The sequence below is a fragment of the Echiichthys vipera genome (assembly GCF_963691815.1).
Source record: "Echiichthys vipera genome assembly, chromosome: 10".
In the NCBI taxonomy this organism is placed as follows: Eukaryota; Metazoa; Chordata; class Actinopteri; order Perciformes; family Trachinidae; genus Echiichthys; species Echiichthys vipera.
In genome coordinates this window covers 20,296,576-20,319,114 of record NC_139835.1, presented here as the reverse complement: position 1 = coordinate 20,319,114, position 22,539 = coordinate 20,296,576, and the positions used below count along the sequence as shown (strand labels likewise).

General features: G+C 40.6%; 1 protein-coding gene across 1 annotated transcript; it reads left to right on the top strand.

Moving 5' to 3' along the window:
- Positions 1–1,281: 1,281 nt before the first annotated feature.
- tbl1x (transducin beta like 1 X-linked) lies at positions 1,282–22,320 on the top strand. The gene is made up of 15 exons (XM_083920987.1): positions 1,282–1,509; positions 13,624–13,729; positions 14,560–14,705; positions 14,993–15,212; positions 16,623–16,755; positions 16,935–17,076; positions 17,182–17,245; positions 17,373–17,470; positions 18,072–18,132; positions 18,250–18,371; positions 18,464–18,538; positions 18,637–18,764; positions 19,746–19,911; positions 19,990–20,091; positions 20,217–22,320. The coding sequence occupies exons 2-15, from the start codon at positions 13,672–13,674 to the stop codon at positions 20,241–20,243; spliced, it is 1,542 nt and encodes a 513-aa protein (XP_083777113.1). The 5' UTR covers positions 1,282–1,509; positions 13,624–13,671; the 3' UTR covers positions 20,244–22,320.
- The last annotated feature ends 219 nt before the right edge of the window (positions 22,321–22,539 follow it).

The following is a 22,539-nucleotide window of genomic DNA, read 5'->3' as shown; positions in this document are numbered from 1 at the left end:
CCGGGTCCAAACGCTCCGTTGAAACAAAACGGCTGAAAATGTGAACATTTACGATCACCTCTTTCGTCAGTTAGACATCTTTTTTCATCCATAAGAAATTGGTAAAATGACAATTAGGTAAGTAAAAAAAAAAAACTCAGATCTGTTCAAGAATGGGGAGCACAGCACTGCTGCTTGTAGAAGTACGAGATGAAAGGAAGACATGGGAATCTCACTTTTTAACAATAAGTATTAACTTGATGAAACCCTAAATTCCCAGAAAAAGTACAGCTGATTTGACCTCAGTGGCCTTGATATATAGCCCTATTTACACTCACACACTGTATTTTTTTTTTTTTACCAAACTCTGTTTTTAATAAATAATTTATTTTTAAACATTACATTTTCACACAATAAATTAAACACATTACATGAGTAGGCTATGCAACTAAAAGCATGCAGTAAAATACATGCAATTCAAGCGTGGAACAGTTATGGTTTAAGAATGGAATATTTAATGCGCACATATTGCCGAGAGTACGGTAACCAAAGGAATGTGTCACACCAGTGTAGAGCCGTAATGATGTCAACTTGTTATTTACTTTCCAAATCTGAATGACTGAGCAAGGCGAAAGGAGAATTAATCAACCGCTGTGTGACCGGGCAGGCGAAAAATAGTGGAGTGTGTGGGGGGAGGGGAAGTGGCTCAGAGGCCAGATAGGCAACATAACTAGACTGTAGCCTGTGTGAGACTGAACTCACTGCCTACACTCAAAACAAAATATCAGAGTAATAACACACTTTAGCGCGGTTTTTTGAGAGTGTGCTATTTTAACGGCAGCGAAATGTGTGTTTACGGTCTAAAAACAAAGCGCCATTTTGGGTGCACGTTTAAGCTATAGCAAACATACAGTAGCGTACGTTGGCCTGGTAACAGCACACATCGTTAAAGTCGAACGTTTTGTCGACGTTTATCGCTTAATGTAAGATAGTCAGTTTACAAACTGGCATGTGAGCACTGTATTTAGCAAACCATGAACGATATAAACTATTAGTCAATTAAATAATTAACCGTATGTGTTTTCAATATTCAGGTTTAAGGTCAGTTGCCCCCCACCACCCCCTCTCTCGCTCTCTCTCCCTCCCTCTCTCTCTCTATTCTCTGTCTGGCTGTTACGTCTCTCTCCCTCTGCTGCTGCTGTCTCTTTACGCTCCTGTTCTCAGTGAACGGTGAAACTCTGTAGAGTAAACTAGCCTGCAGCCTCCAGCCACAGAAAAACTCGGCTTTTAATCCAACTTAACCGCCAGTTGAGTGAGTGTGTCTGAGCGACCATACTGCTTTGTTACAGCACCCCAAAAATTAGTCGACACAAGTGAGTCATATACGGCGGCGGTCGGAACTTGAAATATGACGATAAGCAAAATGGGAGGAAAGTCGTTGCTATAGCTCGCTGAAGTTGGAGGTTCTCCTTGTGGAAGAGGAAGAGGTGGCGGCGGCGGACACCACGAGTTCACTCTCACAATAAAAAGGTAAGCCAGTTTAAAGTGGTATGGTTTTAGGCTGCTCCTGTGCGTGTGTATGGGTCATAATGACATTCAGAAATGGGTAATTATGGCGTTGATTAGTAGGTTGCCGGGTACGACAGTTTAGTCACCCGTTGACTCCACACGTGTGTTGAAATTCCTGCTTGTGTCTTATACTGTTTTCTCTCTCTCTGTCGCCCAAATAACCTACTTTTCTGACACTGTTTTCTCACACTCACTCACATTAAACCCATGGAAGCTGAGTTGGGGACTACTTCACACAATATAATAAGTTATAAAGGTTCAATGTCCCATTTTGGTGAATTATTAGGAAATCTTCTCTGCCTCTTATAGAAACCCTCCACCACATTAAGTTGCACCAGTGAAGTTTAAATCATTTTTGTCAAGCTGAAATATGAATGATGCATATTTATATTGCCATGCAGACTTGGGAAGTGCATATGTGAGAGGGGGAAGACATTCAACTGTACTAGACACTGCCAGCTTTCAAGGGACAGTTCATGTTACTGTATAACTACAATGTTAAGCTGTTTCCTGACTGTGTGTCAGCTGTAATTGCTTTTAAAGCACAACAGAGGCACCAATTTGCTAAAAGAAATCTTGCTGAATGTCAAGCTTGAGGACATGGTGACTGCACATGTTCACAGAACATTTAATAAAACAGTCTAGAGACCTAAAAAATTCTTATTTTCCAGCTCCAGCCCTGGCTGTTCTCTGTAGTTCATGGGATAACGGGATACAGCATGTACAGACACAGTTAAGATGTCTTGTCTTGCCTCTGAGCATCAAAGTGTTTATTATCTCCATTAAAGCAAGACACAAGAAAGGAGTCAGATGCAAATTATGCTAAACTGCTGTTTGAATGTTGTCTTAGCTGTACTTCAATGGCCCAAATAATTAATGCCAGAGTGATGGCCCCATTTTCTTCTTGGCCCAGTGGCTGTTGTATGTTCAAAACAGTTCATGTTGTTTGGAGGCATTTCAGCAAAGAAGTTGCATTGGCGAAAACCTCTTTGGCTAGACTTGATTTGATATCTTGTCTGCCATCTTTTTGCTTTAAAAAAATTGGAAGCCATCGATCATAAGCTGGAGGGCGGATTCTGCTCTTCACTAATGCCATTACCACTTCTGTAATTATTAAAATGAAATATGAGAAAATATATTACATTTAAAGGACCTGTCAAAATTGTGTTTATTTTTAAAGTCTGGAAGTGTATCATAACTGAATGGTATAATAATTTGATTTCGTTTTGTAAGCGCTGTCACTTTTTGAAAATATCAAGTATTCTCATCACAAATGTAATTGTCAAATAGCCATTTTATTCTATTGCTGACATTTTAAACTGACAGATTTGTTGTCTTGGTAATGTTACAGTTTGTAAACAGCCTTACCTTTTTAGCTAATATTTCTACATCTATGATATGGAATCCAAAATGCTTCCATGCATTTTTTTTTTCTCAGATGGTTTGGTGTCCTGAGATAATCATCATATTCGCTCAGTACAGCTTGTTCGTTTACTTTGTTTTGCAACAACAAGGAGATAGCTTAGTTTATTGAGGTCACAGGGCATGCAGAGACCCTCCCTGAAGTACAAAGACTGTCCCCTTGCACTTTCACACCGTATAGTTAGCATTTTAGCAATTGGTTATCTAAGTGTAGCAATGTTAGTGCGCTAACATCAGCAATAGTGCCGTTATTAGCGTGCATCAATCTCCTGCAGAAGCCCAACCCGGGCAGTGCAAAGCGGCAGCGGGTCGCCGGCGACCAGCCAGAGGGACTTTAACAAGAAGGGAGGAGCAAACCGTTTCATTAACCATTGTGGCTACCAAAACAAAGAACCAAGAAGCTCGGGATTACACCACAGTGTCCACAGAACACCATTATTCCATTATTTTACATAGAAATAATTTATATATAAAATGTTGCATGCTATTTGTCCTGAATAGCAAGTAGAAGGACCTTTTTAGGGACTCTAATGACAGTGGTTACAAAAACAGGCTAAGTACCACCTATTTAAAGAACAATAGAAGTTTTATTATGGCTTAATTGCATGTTTCAGACCACTTTACGTTCACATTTCCATTTATTGATCCCTTAATGTGTTAATGTTGTTAGTGCCAAGTCAATACTACCTCTCATTGATTGGAAGGTGGTCTAAGGAGTGAGTAGTTATTAGGTATGCAACAATACACGTATTCGTACCGAACCGCCACGGCCCAGGCACTTCCGGGCGGGTTCAGAGATGTATTGTGGTCTGTAAATGGGGCGTACAAAGTGTTAATATGGCAGATCTACAGTCTTGTTTTTAGGTGCGGAACTTAAAGCTTGAAGTCGCAGTTCAGCCCGGAACTGGGGCGCATGGGTGCGCAGTAGCGGCCAGCGAGTGAGAGTAGCAGAGCAGGCAGCGGCAGGCAGCATAGCCGTAGCACAGGATGCCCTGTACCCCGCGATCATGACTGAGTGGACCGATGTATAGTGAACAGACAGCGAACTGTGTGCCTAACTCCAACATGAAACCGGAGCTTGCAGACGTCCCCTTCATTCAAATCCCAAGTGTGGGATAACTTCGGACTCCAGATTAATTATGAACATGCACGCGCATTTAAAAAGGCACCATCGAGGTGTTACTATCACAGTTGCTGTGTTTAATTGTTCACTAATTAAAAGTATGTTCGTTCTGACAAACAAGTGTTTTTTTTCCATTTCCCCTTAAACTATGAACTGTTCTGTTTTGTATCGTACCGTGACTTTAAAACCGAGGTATGTACCGAACTGTGACTACAGTGTACCGTTACACCCCTAGTTGTTATACATTTTCTCAATGCTTCCCAGATGTTTGAATCATTCCTAGTAAACACTTTGGTCTGAGGGTCTTCTATTATTTATTATTTAAATTTGTCGTTTAAGAAGACAGACAGTAACCTTTGCACTAAGTCATCAGAGGGCATAAATTGATAATGTTGTAGGCCTACAGGCTATTGTCTGTCTGCCTCTGCTTCAGTGACAGGATTTGAGATTAAACTTATCGTCCTCAGTTTTAGGGCTGTATGTGATCTGATAAATTGGATGTCCTATCATAAGTTAAGAAGCTTAATTTATTAACCTGATGGCATTGTTTCATTGTATGGATTCAGTGAATTGAGGCACCGAAGAGACAACTGTAAATCCAACGTACGTTGTGTCTGACTGTGTGTTCAAAACAGAAATGTATCCTCTGCTCATAAGTAGGGCAAGGAAGTCCCTGAGAAAACCCATGTCAGCTTTGTGGTGCTGCAAAGCTCTGTAGCGGGCTGTCCAAATATTTCTGTAGCAGTATTTATTTATGATAGGCCATGGGGGGAGGTGAGTGTTTCTCTACCCTCCGAAAGAGTCATACAGTGTGCATGGGCCACCAGCCAACTGGAACACTAGTGGTTACTCTGAAATAACGCCCATACAAGTACTGGCTAGTTCAAGGCCATAGTTATTTATTTGAACTTATTTTGGATTTAGGGCGGCTCTGTTTATAGTTGTGTGAACTTGTGTCTGTTCGGCCTTAACTCTGCCCTTGTGCGTATGCAAATTAAAACAAGTAGGAGGAAGCCACATGCCTTTAAGGGAGTGTTAAATGTTCAACTGTGTGTGTCTAGTAGCTAATCAGTTTCTATTGTGCCTGAACCCATCATAGCTAATGATTCTGTTTCCTTCTTTAAGGACTTGACATTTGTTGCTAATGAAACATGTTCATTTCTTGGCACACACCTTTCTGTGAGAGGTTTTACTCACGCAATTTTTTTTTACAAACAGGTAATATTTCTTAAAATTCACATGTACGTAGAAAAAGAATATTGTCGATGTTGCCAGCTTGTTGGCCTCTAAAGAAAGCTGAACATTGTGGGAGCAGCATTACTGCTGGTGGATGACTGTTAAGGAAGTTGTGCAAGCACATGCATGCCAGAGTGAGACACTTATTTTCTAAAGGGAATATTATTGTGATTGCTTTTCAGCCCTTCCTGATTCAACCATGTAATCTTGTCAAATGTATTGTGAAGCACATGTAAAGACATTTATTCACAGAAACAGATCAGTGTCTAAAAATTTTATTGTATCATGAATCTGAATCTTTTTGTACTGAAGTTACAAGTGCCTGTCTGTCTATGTGAAAAAATGAATGGGAATACTCTCCCACATAGCACCTCTGAATGACAGATAATTAATATCTCGCCATGATTCTTTACAAATTCTAAATATTCTAATATTTATATTGAGACATTGCTATAGTAATTGTTGCAACATTCAGTAGAGAAAGGCCAGACATCTCTGAGCTGTGACTGGTTTGGATTGGTTGTCGGATCTGGGTCTGTCAGTGGTGGGCTGCACTGCTGTCTGATATAGAGGCATCAGTATTGAATTAAGTCTCTAGAGCGCTGTTACTACTTTACTCCATGTTTTCATTGAGACAAAACAAACATTGCATCTAGGAGACTGTTGTTAACTTTGGTTAATGCTGGACAGTATTTACCATGAGTTTTTCAAAACGCAGTGATCAAACACGGTTTTAATGATAATGAGTGAGATCAGTAACTGGTGGTTCAGGGTCTGGTTCTGCTATGTTTTCCTGCTTTTTGCGTTCTTGATGTAGTGTTAAAAGTTGCAGAATGCAACTTGTATGCCTCTCGTGTTGTCCTCACCCCCCACTCCTCCCTCAACTGCAAGTAGCCCCTCAAAGGATGCTAATTGGCGAGATGACTTATAGCCATAACACAAACACATCACTTGGAGCCTAATAAGATGGATTTTTGTGTGACATGTGAACGGGATTCTTGCTGGATGTTGTTATCGTGAGAATTCGGCTGCTGTGCAAGGTAACTGATCGGGCAGTGGAGTTACTACATTTACTAGCCGGATGTGGCATTTTACTGACCTTGTAGAATCCTTACTGTTAGTTTATGTATTTTCATGATCCAATTAGCGATACCGATTAAACATTTGTCTACATTTTCGGTTTCTAAAGTGATGAGCTTACAAGAGGTCTGTGCACTCTTGAGTTCTTTCTAGTTACAAGAAGAAAGTGGAAATATTTATTCCGTGTGTGCAGTCAATTGCCTAGTAGAATAGACAAAGTGTAGAAGACACACACACACACACACACACACCACCAAGGGAAATCTCTAGTGCCATGTCTTGCTGTGTAAAAATGCTAGGTAAAGTAACAGAAAAGCTCAAGGAAAGTAGGGGGTATTTACGGTGGCATAAGCAGCTGTTGACAGACGAGCAAGATCTTCTGGTCACCATAGCAACACTTGTATTGCCCACACCATCGTGTCTTATTTGTGCAATTCTCATCTTGCTGAAAAAAGAATTGTCTGGCTGAGGCCCCTGTGTTGACTGACTTACAATCTCAAGGGCACTTCTTTCTTATTGTTGAATGAATGCAGTTTTATACATTTGTTCTACCAAATAAAAAGACTAAGCTAATAAATACCTAGGTTTTTTTTTTTCTCTTAATGAAAATATGCTTCTGTAAAAGCTTCTTTGGACATATTTCCGTGCGTTCCCATAAAGATGTAATAGTTTCAGTTCCTGTTAGTGGTTGAGACAATGGTTGCATCTATGATATGTCAACACTGCCAGAATACTGCTAAATGCTCTCTCCATTAAGGTTGTCAGTTATGATACCAGAATTTTAAACTTCGATATGATACTAGTTTTAAAAATAAGATCTGATACCTCTTAAAATACCACAGCATCACGGCACATAAAATTGTAGTACTAACCTTCCACAACGCGCTACAGAAAGTCACTTCTAGATGGCAGAAGGGGCCATAGGCTTTACCATTCGTTGTTTGTAAATGCTACCGCTGGTAAGCTGGACGCTGTGTCGTCAGTGGTGTTTTCGAAAATGTTTTTATACCTTCGGTACTCTGATACTATCAAATGTATAATTAACGGAGATTGTATTGTTTTAAATGCGTGGTTTCGAAAAAGCATGGAAATACTGATATTTTTGAGAAACATACTCTCCATTACACAGTTTATTGTTTTTGATAAAGTATAGATCATTTACTCCTGATTTTAGATGCTGTACAAAGAAACTTGTGGTTTATGCAACATACAAGAACAAAGAAAGAACTGGCATAGATTAAGCCTTTTCATCGCTTTTTAATTGTGTAGTACAGGAAACAGAAGAGATTGAGAGAGAGAAGGGATGATGTGTAGCAAAGGGCCCCACATCGGAGTCGAACTTGGGCAGCTGCTGCGAAGAATTTTAGCCACTGTATGTATATGGGGCATAGATTTCAAGACACCTTAGTCTATAAACTTGTCATTGTGAATAGCAGTGTAATTTATTATAACAAATGGTGTGTTCAGTTGGTAATACAGTATCCTGGCAGGTCAGAATGAAGCAGCAAACTATCCTGTGCTAGTGTTATCTATACATGCAGTCATATGAATGCAAGGGAATGGTTAATGAAGGGTAATTTATCGTCTAAATATGCTGTAGACAATCCAGAATATCCACAAAGCCAGTTTTTCTGATTTATTCTTTAAAAGAGCATTAGAAAAGCTGAAGACTTTATGTATGTGTGCTGTACTGAGCATCAAAAGAGCTTTCTGTGTCCCGCAATCTCCTCCACGCAACATTTGCCACTCGCCCCCACACAGCCATATACACATGCATGCCCTGCAGCGACTGGTTCCTTGTGTGCTTACATGCACATATAAAACCAGGGTATTTGAAGTAACCAGAATATCAGTGTTTTCTTGCTCTGCAATACCACTGGAAAAGCTGCCTTTACGTGAGTCAATAATCAGACATTTTTTTTCATAAGAACATTTTCTATAAAGCCTTTTTTTTCACTGAGCTGCACAAAGTCTCTAAATTGCCTCAAGGGATGTCACTTGAATGGACATTGGTTAGGGCAGAAAACCACAAGTTTGAAAATGGAGTTGTGGATTTAGAAAGAAGTTCGATTAACAGACCTTTTGTAGCCTGCTCCACATCTCTGCTGGAGGCTAGTGGCTGGACGCTACACTAGCTGTATCTAGGAACAGCTTAGAACAATACTTACGGTGGTCATGTTGCATTGCGTTTAATGTAGGTGCCAGGTATTGACATTGGATAAGAAAGAGACAATATCACTTGTTCTGCTGCGTGGATTTTAATCCTTTTTTAACCGTCCATGAATGTCTGAATATGTTAGTATGGCTATCTTGCTACAGTATAGGATGAAATACTATATCATATGCTTATCAATATAATTAAAAAGGATGTTTTGTTTCCTTTGTGTGTGCAATGCATTGTCCACGTCAATAGGAAAACCCAGGGGTGCTCTTCTTTGGACAATGATATCCTCTGTTTCTACAGAGAATACTAAATGACACCAGTAGCCAAGTGGGGTGTTGTCATTTTTATTTGATCATAATGGCTTCAGCGTGAGGCTGAATCTTAGGGTCCTGACGCTCCCGATTAGAAGCTAACATGATGAATCCTTTCAGTGATCCTTGCTATGTGATGCCAACCCCCCTTCATTCCCCAGGGAGAAAATACACTTGATTGTGGCAACTGTGAATGAGCAATTCTCTGTTGAAAGAGAAAAATACACGCCTAACACTCATATCACGTTATATAAAGAGATTAAGAATTCTTGTGAAGATCATAGCATTGGGGCTTGTTTGCAGTATCAGTAGCTGTAGTAGTGCACTAAATACCCCAACGAATGTGTTACTCTGATGACCTTTGTCATTGTTAACTGCTGAAAGAACCAGTAGATTAGGCCTTGTGGTTCCAAGGGTTGCCAACCCTGCATGTGTGTGTGCGCATGGGGGGCCAACAGTCTGCAGGTTTTCATTCCAACTGATCGCCTCAGCAGGTAATTTCACAAATGACTTCTTCCCCTTTACTTAAAGAAGTGATAATGAGTGGGAAGAGTCTTTGGCTGGAATGAAAACCTGCAGACTGGCGTGGGAGAAGTGTTTCCCCTCGAGACTACAGACCCCCAACCCCCGCCGTTTGCCGACCTACATTGGCTGTCGCTAAGTGACTCATTGAGAGTGGTAAAGAATAATGCACAAATGGTTGTTGTGATTACCTGTGTGGGCATCATTATTTATCACCCTACTCCCATTCCACCATCCCCCCACTCTGATTCCCCTCCCCCACTCTATCTCTCTCACTCCCCTCCCCCCTCAAGACTGCAGCCCAACCAGAAGCTTCAAAGGCGGGTTTTTACTCAGCAGAGCAGTTCAAGAGAAAATGGCTGCTGTTTCCAGGTCTTGTTTGCACATCTGTCAGGAGGTGACTGTTCAGGAGAAAATGGGGTCCCCGGTATGCTGGTTTTCAACATTATTCTTTTCAAAAACCTGCATGTGTAGGAGACGGCTGGTTGTATAGCTCTCATAATGCCATCATTTTTGCATTCAAATGTTTATCTCCAGAACACATTCTATTTGGTCTCGACAATGCTCATGGTGATGATTTTATGTGATTGGCTCTATTTAGACTACTGTTCCATGAATCATTTGCAGTGGCATGTTTGTTTTAACCAGGGCAGCTTACATCTAAGAGTTTAAATTGGCTATCGGCCCACATTAAATGTATTGCATTTTTTATATATATATATATATGTGTATATATATATATGTGTATATATATATATATATATATATATATAGACGATAGTTCCCAAAGTAGTCATGACATTGTAGTGAGACATTCTTTTGAAACTTGACCTCACTGTAAACAATTAGCTGTTGTGATCTTTAGGATAATCACAGCCTTATCAAAATTTACAACCACAAACTAGAGTCTGTTTCCACCACACAAAGTGCTCGTAATCTAATCACCAAAAAAATCACTGAATTGTCATATATTTTACTATCGCAACTCTAGTGCTGGGCAGGCATGTAACATTAAACCGTATTGATACTCCGTCATCTTTCAGCATAAACACACTTTTAATTTGGTTTCTTGTTTGTGTGAAGGTGTTAATGGTGTTGGGGTTTCTCTGTTACCTTTACACAGTGTGCAATGATTCATATTGCTATAGCAACGTAAGCCATGTGGAATAGTTGTTGGAGGTTGCCTGCATTATTTCCAGGGTCTTCTGGGTTTTATTTGCTCCTTACTGAATCTTTACCGTTGTAGCCCCCTTCACACTGCCTGGTCGTTGCTGCAGGACTGTTGCACCTTTTTAACACCCTGCAGTCTCAAAAGTACAAAGATGCAATGGGGGGGACAAATATGTTGCTTCTCTGAGCCGGCAGGCGGCAGAGGTAGACAAAGTGCTGAGTGATGCGTTAGTCAAACCGCAGAAACATTGTGTACAACAGTCTACCGTCTCTTCCCCTCTCTCTTTTCTCTCCCTCCCTCTCTTAAACACACGCACACACAAGCACAGGTGCTGTGGCACTGCAATCCTTTCTCTGCCGACACTTCGAGTACCATAATCTATAAAGTTGGTAGTTTGCGGGTCCGTAGGGTTCCAAGTGGTTGATTAAACGTGTAGATTGGCTCACACGCGATAGAAGCCGACTCCTTTTGCGCTTCTGAAATGCTAGCGTTCTGTGTGAAATCACAACTGGGGTGACATTTCACTGCCTCTTCTTGGTTCTGTGTAAATGAGCAAAAAGCCGGCGGCAGTGTTCCCTTAGCGATGCTGTTGCGTATTCTTTGTGTGAAAGCGGCTTTTGAGAAACACGATTCTAAATCGGGTTGTTCTAATTTTTTAAAGGTGTAATATTACACTTTTAAAATACCCATGATCAAGGACATGTGGTATTATATTTGATTGTCAATATTGTGTACTGTATCCCCTACATGGTAGATATGTGCTGTTTAAACATTGTTTTTTCAGTAACAGACTTAAAGGCATTTGTTTTTCTTTGTGATGTCTTTCTTTTTTTCAGAGAGATCATTTCTTTGACTACACTTATCACTTCAGTGGATAAACCTCAGAGCCACTGCAGAGGTTAGCATTTTGTCTGGTTTCCTGGAAGGCACATTGTTTGGTCAAAGGAGGCTTCGATGCCCAGGGAGTTGTGTAATGAATGGTGGTATCATGGGCCCATCTGATAGAGGGATTATTGCTGCTTCCCTGTACCAGTGGGACCAGAGCCCCTCCAGGCTGCCTGTTAATTACGTTTCCAGTTGTTTGGTATGTAGTTGTGGTGGCCTTGGGAGCAGCGGATGGCTTTCTTTGATGTGGCTACCCCTAGTCGTATATGTAAGCTGAAGATAAACACAGTGGCAGTGGTCAACTCGGGGCACAGCAGCTATTATTTAGACAAGCTTTGTGTTGTTGTGTTTTCTGGCAGAACAGATCATCGGCCATTTGGAGCTGTTTATTTCTGAGTAGGTTCCTGCTTTGTTTGTCTTGTGAACAAGCACCCTCATGCACATCTGCCACAGCCCTGCTAATGGTTTCACACTATTTCACTAACTCACAGGTGGCAAAAACGCACCGACAAAAGTAGGGAAGAAGACTGCTAGAAAACAATACAGGATTTAAGATACAAAATATGCTTTTCAAATGTTTTGAGGAAGGAAATGCACTTTGTTTAACCTCATAGATACGCACAATGAGTTTTGGTGAAGTGAATGTAAACGTTACTTCTGTTTGTTTACAAGAAAACTCCACAGGGCACCTTACAATAGCACCTCTTTTTGTTTTCAAAAATATCAAAGATGCTTTTGTGGCTGCAGCAGTTAGAGGTTGCTATAATTCCAGCCCGTAGCATGTCTGCTGTGGTACAATAAAAGCAGACTCCAACTGAAAGAATAAACCAAGGTGAAAGTGAATAATTCATGTTGAGTAACATGTTCAACCCCCTGGCTGTATGCCCACTGGTAATTGGGACAACACCATCCTCTGTCTATTTTGCTCGATCTCTCTTGTTGCTATGCTACCAAAAGGGAACTTGAGTGGGCCTGGACAGTGTTTGGAATGAAGGTTGGACAGCCATGCAGTCTTCATACCTGACACCACCCTGCCTTTAGTCCTTGTATTCTCCGCAAAATGTCTGTCCCTTAAACTCCCAGTGATAGAGCAGGAAATTTAATACACGATTACATAGTTAGTCATGAGTCATTCTCAGCTCGCTGTTTCTTTTGTTAGGCATTTTTCCTAACCATAACCTGCTTATAGAGTATTCTTTCTTTTCATATGTACTTTACATTGTGTGCATGGGTTTATATAAATAATGTTGTTCCAGCTCTCGTTACCCAGCATTTGTGTAGCATATCCACAGAACTCTTGCAGTGTTCATCGGCCTGAGGACAAAAGCCGGATGTAATTAAAAACACAATTGCGTTTTTGTTTATTTAGCGCCCTTCAGTTTTGAAATTGAAATGTTAACATAAGCTCTGTTAAACACCACTATTTGTTGAAAATAACTCAGAAGTGAAGGTCAGGTTGGCGGCTATGAATAAATCACCTCTTGCTCTCTCCTGTAATTCATTAAATGGGCAGTAGGCAGACATTCTATGTTCTTACTGCTTTCTCAGGGCTCTTTCCGACTAGATGTTTGGCCCGGCCACTAATGGGAAGCACCATTCAGTTCTCTGAAAGCCAAATGGGTATAGACACTCCCATTAGGCCAGAGAAGAGAGGTTGGGAATACTTACATTCAGTACTAGACATGGAATCACAGGTTAAGTGACCCAGGCAGTGACATGTCAAAGGAAGGAATCATGCAATGGGCAAGACAAGAGTGAGCATGTACTAAAAGTGTGTGTGTGTGTGTGTGTGTGTGTGTGTGTGTGTGTGTGTGTGTGTGTGTGTGTGTGTGTGTGTGTGTGTGTGTGTGTGTGTGTGTGTGTGTGTGTGTGTGTGTGTGTGTGTGTGTGTGTGTGTGTGTGTGTGTGTGTGTGTGTGTGTGTGTGTGTGTGTGTGTGTGTGTGTGTGTGTGTGTGTGTGTGTGTGTGTGTGTGTGTGTGTGTGTGTGTGTGTGTGTGTGTGTGTGCATCACTAAACAAGGATCAGGCCAGTGTTTCTTTCATATCTGTTTTCTTTGGAGTGTAGTAATTCATATTTTAAAGAATGTCTTAAGAATATGCCATATTCGATACCACAGACCTAAATATTAATCTCAACTACCATTTTTGATTATGTTTTCAGGAGTGAGCCCAGCCTTCCAACATACCTCCTCCCTTTCATTGGGCTAAGATGAGTATTACCAGTGACGAAGTGAACTTCTTGGTCTACAGATACCTCCAAGAATCAGGTTTGTCTCACCAATATCTGCTAAACACACAGCCTTGATCAGACAGAGCGGCAGCTTTGGGTGGCTTTAAAAAAATAGTTTTCAATGAGAGTGACGTGTTTTGCTTGCTTTTGTGTGGCTGGGCGCCTTGCGTTTTTCCGCTCTATGCACCTCCTGTGCTCTCTGAACACCTCAAGTTATATAAACTTGTAGTACATTCGGATGAATTGAGAGTTTACTTAAAAGCAGAAATGGTTATGGCTAAGAATGGGTGATTGTGTTGGTTGTGTAACAATAATAAAAAGAGAGGCAACCGCAAAAGCGCTCTGTCTGATCAACAAAAAAAGAAGCCATGTGAAAATGCAATTATGATACATAAATAATCTCTAGAAAAGACAAAGCCCATAACATATTACTATTTATAAATATTATGCATAATTAAACATTTCTCAATTTAAAGTGGATGGCAACGAACAGGCCCTTCAGCCCCTGTAATATACACCTTGTGGGTGCACAGATTATTGCTTTGTTCCTTAGAAGTCAACATGCAAAGTATTCACTCTTTGGTGGGATTTAGATCAATAATTAGAATTGTAGCTGTTGTCTTATTACTGCTTATTAAGAATAATAGCTACTAGCTCATACTAGAGAGGTTAATAACATTGCCATTGGCATGCCTTATTCTACTCTCAAATATCATACTTGTTATGCCATTCAGTTGTTGTATTCATTTACTGTTAGCTTTGTTTGGATCAGACAAGGCATTTCTTTGAATATTTGTGTTGTGTTTGTGCACATATTGTGCTTGGCACTCTCCCTTAATGAATGTGAAATGGTGTTTTTGTTTTCAGGTTTCTCTCACTCAGCATTCACCTTTGGCATTGAGAGCCACATCAGCCAGTCTAACATCAATGGAACACTAGTGCCCCCTGCAGCCCTCATCTCCATCCTGCAGAAAGGGCTTCAGTACGTGGAGGCAGAAATCAGCATCAATGAGGTGAGGGCAGGGAACTGCTGTTACTAACTCCCACAGATGTTTTCTGTTGCTTAATGATACAAAGACAGACTTTGATTTCTATGACAACACACTAGATCAATGCTTGCAATGTTTTCAGTCATCCGTAAACTGTAAGAAACACTAAGGAGTGTTTGTGGAAGAATACCAATTAGGAAATACTCTTCACCTCTATAATTGCTCATTATCAGGAAGCAAGACTTTAGACAAGTCACTAATGAGAAAACATGCACCTCATGATGTGTTATTAACTGCTGATGTCCTGACAGGATGGTACAGTCTTTGATGGTCGGCCGATCGAGTCGCTGTCGCTAATTGACGCAGTGATGCCGGATGTGGTGCAAACGCGGCAGCAGGCCTTCCGCGACAAGTTAGCCCAGCAGCAGGCGGCCTGTGCCATGGCAGCATCAACCTCTGGAAACCAGTCCAACACACCAAAGAATGGAGAAGCCACTGTCAATGGGGAGGAGAACGGCACTCATAACATGAGTATGTTGAATCTTCTAATAGTGTCTCATTTGTCTCAAAGTAGGAACTTACAAAAATAAATGATGTGATCAAATGGTCATCTAAACGGTGAAGTTTCTAGACTTGCAGCTCCTTGCAGCCTATTAGTAGTCAACATGTTTTTTTTTTATCTCTTTAGTTATAGTTTATAATAGTTTTTTTTAAGTTTCATTTAAAATCATGTACAGAATCATGTTCATCAAATCTGCTGTTTCATACACAAGGTAACGGATATGGTATAACAAAAAACAAAGACTATAGAAAAAAAAAAGAATATGGCAAGATTAAATGGAAGAAATACAATTATATCAGATTATCTATAGCAGGGCTCCACCTTTTAGTGAATATATGTCTTTGAAGTCTCATGGAGTATGTTATTTGTTCCATTTGATATATTTGCTTCATTCTTTCAGTCCACATATTGTCTGTTAGAGGGTCAGGCTTCCACCACCTTACTGTAATGCATTTAATTGCTGTTGCTAGTAGTATCTGAAGGAGAGATTTTTTTTGTTCTTCCTTCAATACCTCTTGGTAATAAACCTAGCAGGGCCACCGTTGGATCCATTGTAGTCAACATGTTTTGTTTCTTTACTTAATGCTCAATTCAACGAGTAAGTGAGCATGCACCGACTACATTAATGTTTCAAAATGCCATTACATCTGATCCATGAACATTTTCAAAGACAGGAGTTGCTCTTCCTGTGTTGTGTTTCGGCTCTATGTGCTGTCTTAAGGAAGCAGCCTAGTAGTTGCGTTACTACACCTACCAAATCATCATCATTTTCTACCTCATGTCCAAATTATCGCACAGTTTTACACGGGGAAACAAAGATAGGCGCTTGGTTTTCACAGTATGTGATATCCTTAGCAGCTGTTTAGCTTCTTCTGCGAGTGAAACCGGAGAAGGGTAGATCAGGTTGAGCTCTAGACAAGGGGAAGAGGAGTTGATGTTTGTGTCAGCACATCCCCTAGGAATTTAATTCGAAGGTGTGGATGCCAAAAGGAAGAGTCGGGTGTGAGTAAGGTATCAATGTCTATCTGGCTTTCACATCGTAGAAATGATCCGAAAGCTTTCACACAAGGCTAGATCCTTTACTGTTACCAGGTTCTCATTATATTGCGGTAATTGTATACACTCCAAGTGGGTCAGTATTTTCAGACTGGGATAAATAAAAATAGCACTGGCATATACCAGAAGAAACACATTATTGTTTTTCTTTGATTTCTGTTATTCAAAGGCAGCCCTCCCAAAACATTCATTGGAGAAGTACATGTATCAGTATTTGATTTGTAGTACTCTGAGCTTGCTGACAATATGGACATATGTGTGTCTGTGTTGATGCATTTATAAATGTGTATCCATCTGTGTGTGTGTGCGTCCACTCTTTTCAGATAACCACAGTGAGCCCATGGAGATGGATGTAGATGTGGAGATACCAGCCAGTAAAGCCACAGTGCTCCGAGGCCATGAGTCTGAAGTGTTCATCTGTGCCTGGAACCCAGTCAGCGATCTGCTGGCCTCAGGGTGAGTCCCTGTCTGTGCTGAAATGAATCTTAATGCATGCTGGATGAGTCATGTTATATTGTACGCACACTCTGGCTTTCATTTTGTAAGATATATGGCCTCATAAGATCCCTTGCTGACAGCTTATATTCCAACAAGCTTTTGACCCCCCCATCCTGCTGCGTTGGTATTCTGTTCAGCTCGGGGGACTCCACCGCCAGAATCTGGAACCTGAATGAGAATAATAACTCCAACTCCACCCAGTTGGTGCTGCGCCACTGTATCCGAGAAGGTGGCCAGGATGTCCCCAGCAACAAAGACGTCACCTCACTAGACTGGAATGTAGGTTTCTGAACATCCATCCACATCTGTCCTCCTTTACTTTTATCATGTGGTAAACAGCCGAGTACAGTTAAGTAACAATGCTATTATCTTTCCATCCAACAGAGCGATGGGACTCTCTTGGCAACAGGCTCGTATGATGGATTTGCCAGGATATGGACAAAAGATGGTATGTCCTCTATCATTCCAGCACAGAGTTGTTTCCTCAGTCATTAGGTTTATGAATAATGCAACCTCTGTGACAATTTTTTGAAGGATCATTTCTAAAAGAAATGGATATGGCTCTTATCCGTTAGGAAATCTGGCAAGCACCTTGGGACAGCACAAAGGGCCCATATTTGCACTCAAGTGGAACAAGAAGGGGAACTCTATTCTCAGTGCTGGTGTAGATAAGGTATTTCATAATGGCACATAAGCATCAATTTGTGTCCTTCAATAATAAAAATATCCTCATGTTTTTCCCAACCAGTCATAGAGCTTGAAATTAAGTTTTTGGATGATCAATCAAAGTGTGAATCTGTATAATAATTTTTCTGCTATCCATAAAATACAATGCAAACTATGCTTTTTATCAGTAAATCTTCTGTACAGTATAAAATCAGGATACAGACACATAGAACCCTGAAATTATTTGGTATATATCATTATTAAATATTTGACAATTATATCATAGCACATTGTATTCTTTTCAGGAACAATTACATGAACTGTAGATACGCTTACTTTGTTGATACGTTTTTGAAAATAAAACCGCATCAACAGGCACAGAGGTTAACCGGCGGACCCACCAAAAACAGTGAATATAACACTAGCTGTATTAGTGATTTTTTTTTTTTTTTTTTTTAGCCTACCCAATTATTTCGTAGGATTTATTTAAAGCACTGGCAGTCTTTTTTGAGTACCTTTTTTTTAAAGAACCTTTAATCATATTCTTTATGATTATGCATTCTGAAACATTACATTCTTGGTTTGACATGCTCAATTTCATTTTACAGACGACAATCATTTGGGACGCACACACAGGAGAAGCCAAGCAGCAATTCCCCTTTCACTCAGGTAAAGTGAGTTTACTGTGTATCAGGAACAATAAAACCTTATCATTGTAAATAATAAATAGGATGCAAAAGGTTTCCTGCTCAGTTGTGTGTCATAAACATCCCAAATATTCCACAGCCCCAGCACTGGATGTGGATTGGCAGAACAACACCACCTTTGCCTCCTGCAGCACAGACATGTGCATCCACGTATGTCGCCTTGGCAGCGACCGGCCCCTCAAGACCTTCCAGGGCCACACGGTAAACAGCTTTCCCAATGTTACTCCACTGATCTTTAACCATGCTTACTCCCACGAGTCGACCGTTCTGCTAACGAGTTTTGTGTTTTGCAGAATGAAGTTAACGCCATTAAGTGGGATCCATCAGGTATGCTGCTGGCCTCCTGCTCCGATGACATGACCTTAAAGGTAAGACTAGTCCTCAGGGTTTAGAGTCTAAAGACAGCAAATCTAAGCAGTATTTGTGTTCAGTCACATTTTACTCTTGCCGTTTCCCTCTTACACAGATTTGGAGTATGAAGCAGGAGTCCTGTGTCCACGACCTCCAGGCTCACAGTAAAGAGATCTACACTATCAAGTGGAGCCCCACAGGCCCCGGCACAAGCAACCCCAACTCCAACATCATGCTCGCTAGGTAGGAAGTCTCTCACACAGAGATCACATTTAGTACTGTACAGGACAACCACCCACACTGCTCACATTTGAGATAAAGGTCCAAGTTTGTGTGCTCAGAACAAGCCTTGCATATGTGGGTGTAGTGGACACTTCATAGCCTCACATTCAGAAGAAATTATGTTCCAAACAAATTCCCTGTACTAGTTATTGTCACTGGCCCCAAAGCTCTACACCCTGACCCAGATGTGCATGTGTTAATGTTCTATTTGAACTAACCGCATAGCTGCTTGTAATTCACACTGGAAATAAGACATTCCATTATTGCTACTGCTTGGAAAGAACTTCATAATGTTAAGTAAATGTGCAGTACGTGTGCAATATTTTTAATTGACTTCAATTTTGCTCTCTCCATAATATCCTTCTGACTTCCCTTTCATTTGTTGCCGAGGGCGCCCATATGAGATTAGCCCTGCCTATTTATACCTTGTTGAAGAAAATGTGTTAATTGAAATCAGCCTCGTTTTTATCATCATTTGCTTTCTACGCTGTCTCAGTTTTAGGGTCACAGATGTTCACAGGTTTTAATTTGTTTTGAGAAGTTCACACATTTATTTTTATTGCGAAGTGTGATCCTTTTTGTGTAGTTTTCTCTCTTTTCAAGGCGCACTGATATTTCCAAGATGAATGTTTTACATGTTAGCATTGTAGAATTACTTAGGACAAGTTGTTCTGATGCTAACAAAAATAATAATAAGACCTCTGTAGCTGCTAAAGATGTGCTATTGTGCACCTTTGTTTCTGTATGAGCTTTTGGGGTTAACTCCTGCATCATACATCCATGGAACTAATGAATGCTACTTAAAGGCATCTTGCAGGAACTAAAGAAATGTGTTGTTTTGGTAATTTTTATGACCTGTGAATATTTGTTTCTAAATGGATCGCCCTTAGGAATCAGTGCTGTTCTTGTACATGATCTTTTTTGTCTTTTTCACACCCACAGCGCCTCTTTCGACTCGACAGTGCGGCTCTGGGATGTCGAGCGAGGGGTTTGTATTCACACGCTGACCAAGCACCAGGAACCTGTCTACAGTGTGGCCTTCAGCCCCGACGGCAAGCACCTGGCTAGTGGCTCCTTTGATAAGTGTGTCCACATTTGGAACACCATGGTAAGCGTCTGATTCCAAATCTTTGTGATTGTGAAATCTTAATGAAGTTGATTATTAATTAGTTTGCTCTCGTTTCAGACTGGAGCCTTGGTGCACAGCTACAGGGGTACCGGTGGTATTTTTGAGGTGTGCTGGAACAGCACTGGAGACAAAGTTGGTGCCAGTGCGTCAGACGGCTCGGTAAGCCACGGCCATTGTGATGATAAAGTAGTAATTTAAACTATTTGCAGCTTTTTTTTAAATTTGTAAAAAAGACATGCTGCTTGAAATGTATTTTTAATCCTACCAAATTGTTTACCTTCTAGGTATGTGTTCTTGATCTCCGAAAATAGCAGACTTGAGAATTGGATGATGAATCCTGGAATGTGCAGCAAATTGCCTTCTTCTGACATCAGCAAACACACTCATTGCTCAAGAAGAGCTGTAAGGTGGAGCAAGAGAAACCCCCTCACAGGAGTAAAACCAGATGACTGCAGCTGCCTCTGAGCAGCCAACACCAACTGACTTCAGTGCACCTTACAGTTTGTTGATGTGTGTTTTATGATACGCCCATTGGAAACATTATGGAAGCCGGTTAAGAGATCCCCAAGACTGGACTGAATCCAACTCCCTGGGCGCATCCGTGTTTTAAAAGGTTTCTAATGAGAAAGTGCTGCGAGCCCTCCGGGCCACTGGTCCAGCTGTTATCGGGTTGTAAGGGTGGAAACACAAAGATGAGTTTTATATAAAGAGAAAGGTGTTAATGAGACACATGTTTGGCTGTGAAAGGCAACAAATTATGAAAGAAAGGTTGTGGTTTTTAGAATTGCTCTGAGCAAATGTTACCTCATGTCCAAATGAACCAACTGGGGACGTGATAAAAGTAACATCACTATTGAAGCACTGGTAATGTCCGTCGACAGCGTGCTTAACTTCTTCCCAGTGGAGAATAGTTTGTTTCAAGAGTACTTCTTGCTTTTTTTTTTTCCACAGATGGACTTTTGAAAGTCAAAATTGAATGTGCCGCTACAAGGTAGTTCTTAGCTCACGTTTAACATCAGGTCAACAAAAGACAACCTGCCAAGAAACAGTCCTAACCTCCTAAAATGACCTGCTCCATTCACTCGAGATTAGAAAATGTCATTTTGTGGACAAGATGTGAAAAGTGTGGTTTACAAAGAGAATTTTCTCCCTTTTTGGATGTAAATTTCAGAATGTAAAGATATGTAAATTAGATTAATACACAGACTTATATACTGTGTATATATGTTTATATACAGAACACTTTATTGCCATCCTGTAGGGGCTCATTAATGGCTAGAGCTGTCAAGTCTTTGCTGATAATGCGTGACGAGACCTTCTTTTTAAATGAAGTGCATGTGTCATCAGCTTCTTTTAATAGTCTTTTTCAACTGGGCCAATCATATCCAATGCATCAAGTTGTCTTTTTTTCCCAATATGCCGCAAATGGCTTTGACACAGATGTGTTAAGCAGCTTTGCTTTCCACTATTGATCCCTGAGAGCCTAGGAAGAATGGTGCACCTCATTACCGCTGCATTCAGGAAATGATCTGATCAACAATATGGGAGAGAACAGTCATCAGTCTCCTGCTTTATTTCTGCTTTAACTTTGTTTTGTATGTGGAACAGGACATCACAGAAACAATGTCGAGTGTATCATGCAGACCTGAGCGGCAAAACAACTGCAGCTTAATTAGCATTACCATGGTTTCTGTTTGGCAATTTCCTCTTAACAACCTACTGCATACTTTGAACAGAAGGTGGAGGTCAAGCAAAAGTCATGCTGTTGCTAATGGGGGGAAAAAAAGAAGCTATGGTTGGTCTTGTTCAGCCCCACCGAAGCTGCTGGCTGGTCCGTTTGAAAGGCCTGTGTTGGGGGCCGAGCTTCATCAGTGTGCAGTAAATGTGGCTCCATCTGCTTACGGAGTTCTTATGAAAAAGACAGTATCTTTAAACTAACTTGCAACCGCTTTGATTTGCCTTTTTTTTCTGGGTCCTTTCCCTTTAAGTCAATGTCTGCTAGAGCAATGTGAAGTGCACTTTCTGTAGTGGTGGATGCAGCAAACTTCAAGCTTTTGCAGAAAGTTGAAGGGCCAATGTTTTATTTTTGTCTTTTTTCCCCCCTCTTTTTTTTTTTTTTTTTTTTTTTTTTAAAGAAATGTCACAATTGGATGTTAATGGGTGGTTCATTGTTTTCTGACTTTTTCATTTGCTGAGAGCCATTATTGTCTGTGTCAGACTGAGAATTGGACTGTGGGTTGGTGGCCATTCTTGGCATGCTAAGGAGCCCAGTAAGGAATAAGCGCTGTGACGGCTACTATTTCTCTCACGCCCTGGTCCAGGGTGCAGTCACCTGTTTCCAAGACAAAACGTTGAAGTCATTCAGTGTCTCAAATAAATCACTCTATTTTGATATCAGAAACCATGGAGCCTGTGTCATGAATTCAAACTCAAAGATGGATAACCCCAAGGGGCATAGCAATAGAAATAAAGCATTTAATTAATAACTCATTTTACTATAAAAAGATGCATAAATACATTTGTTTATTCATTTATAAACAGCCTAAATCACAAAGTAATTCACTATTTGATAGTTAAAATGGAAATGTCAAATACAGACAAGTATGT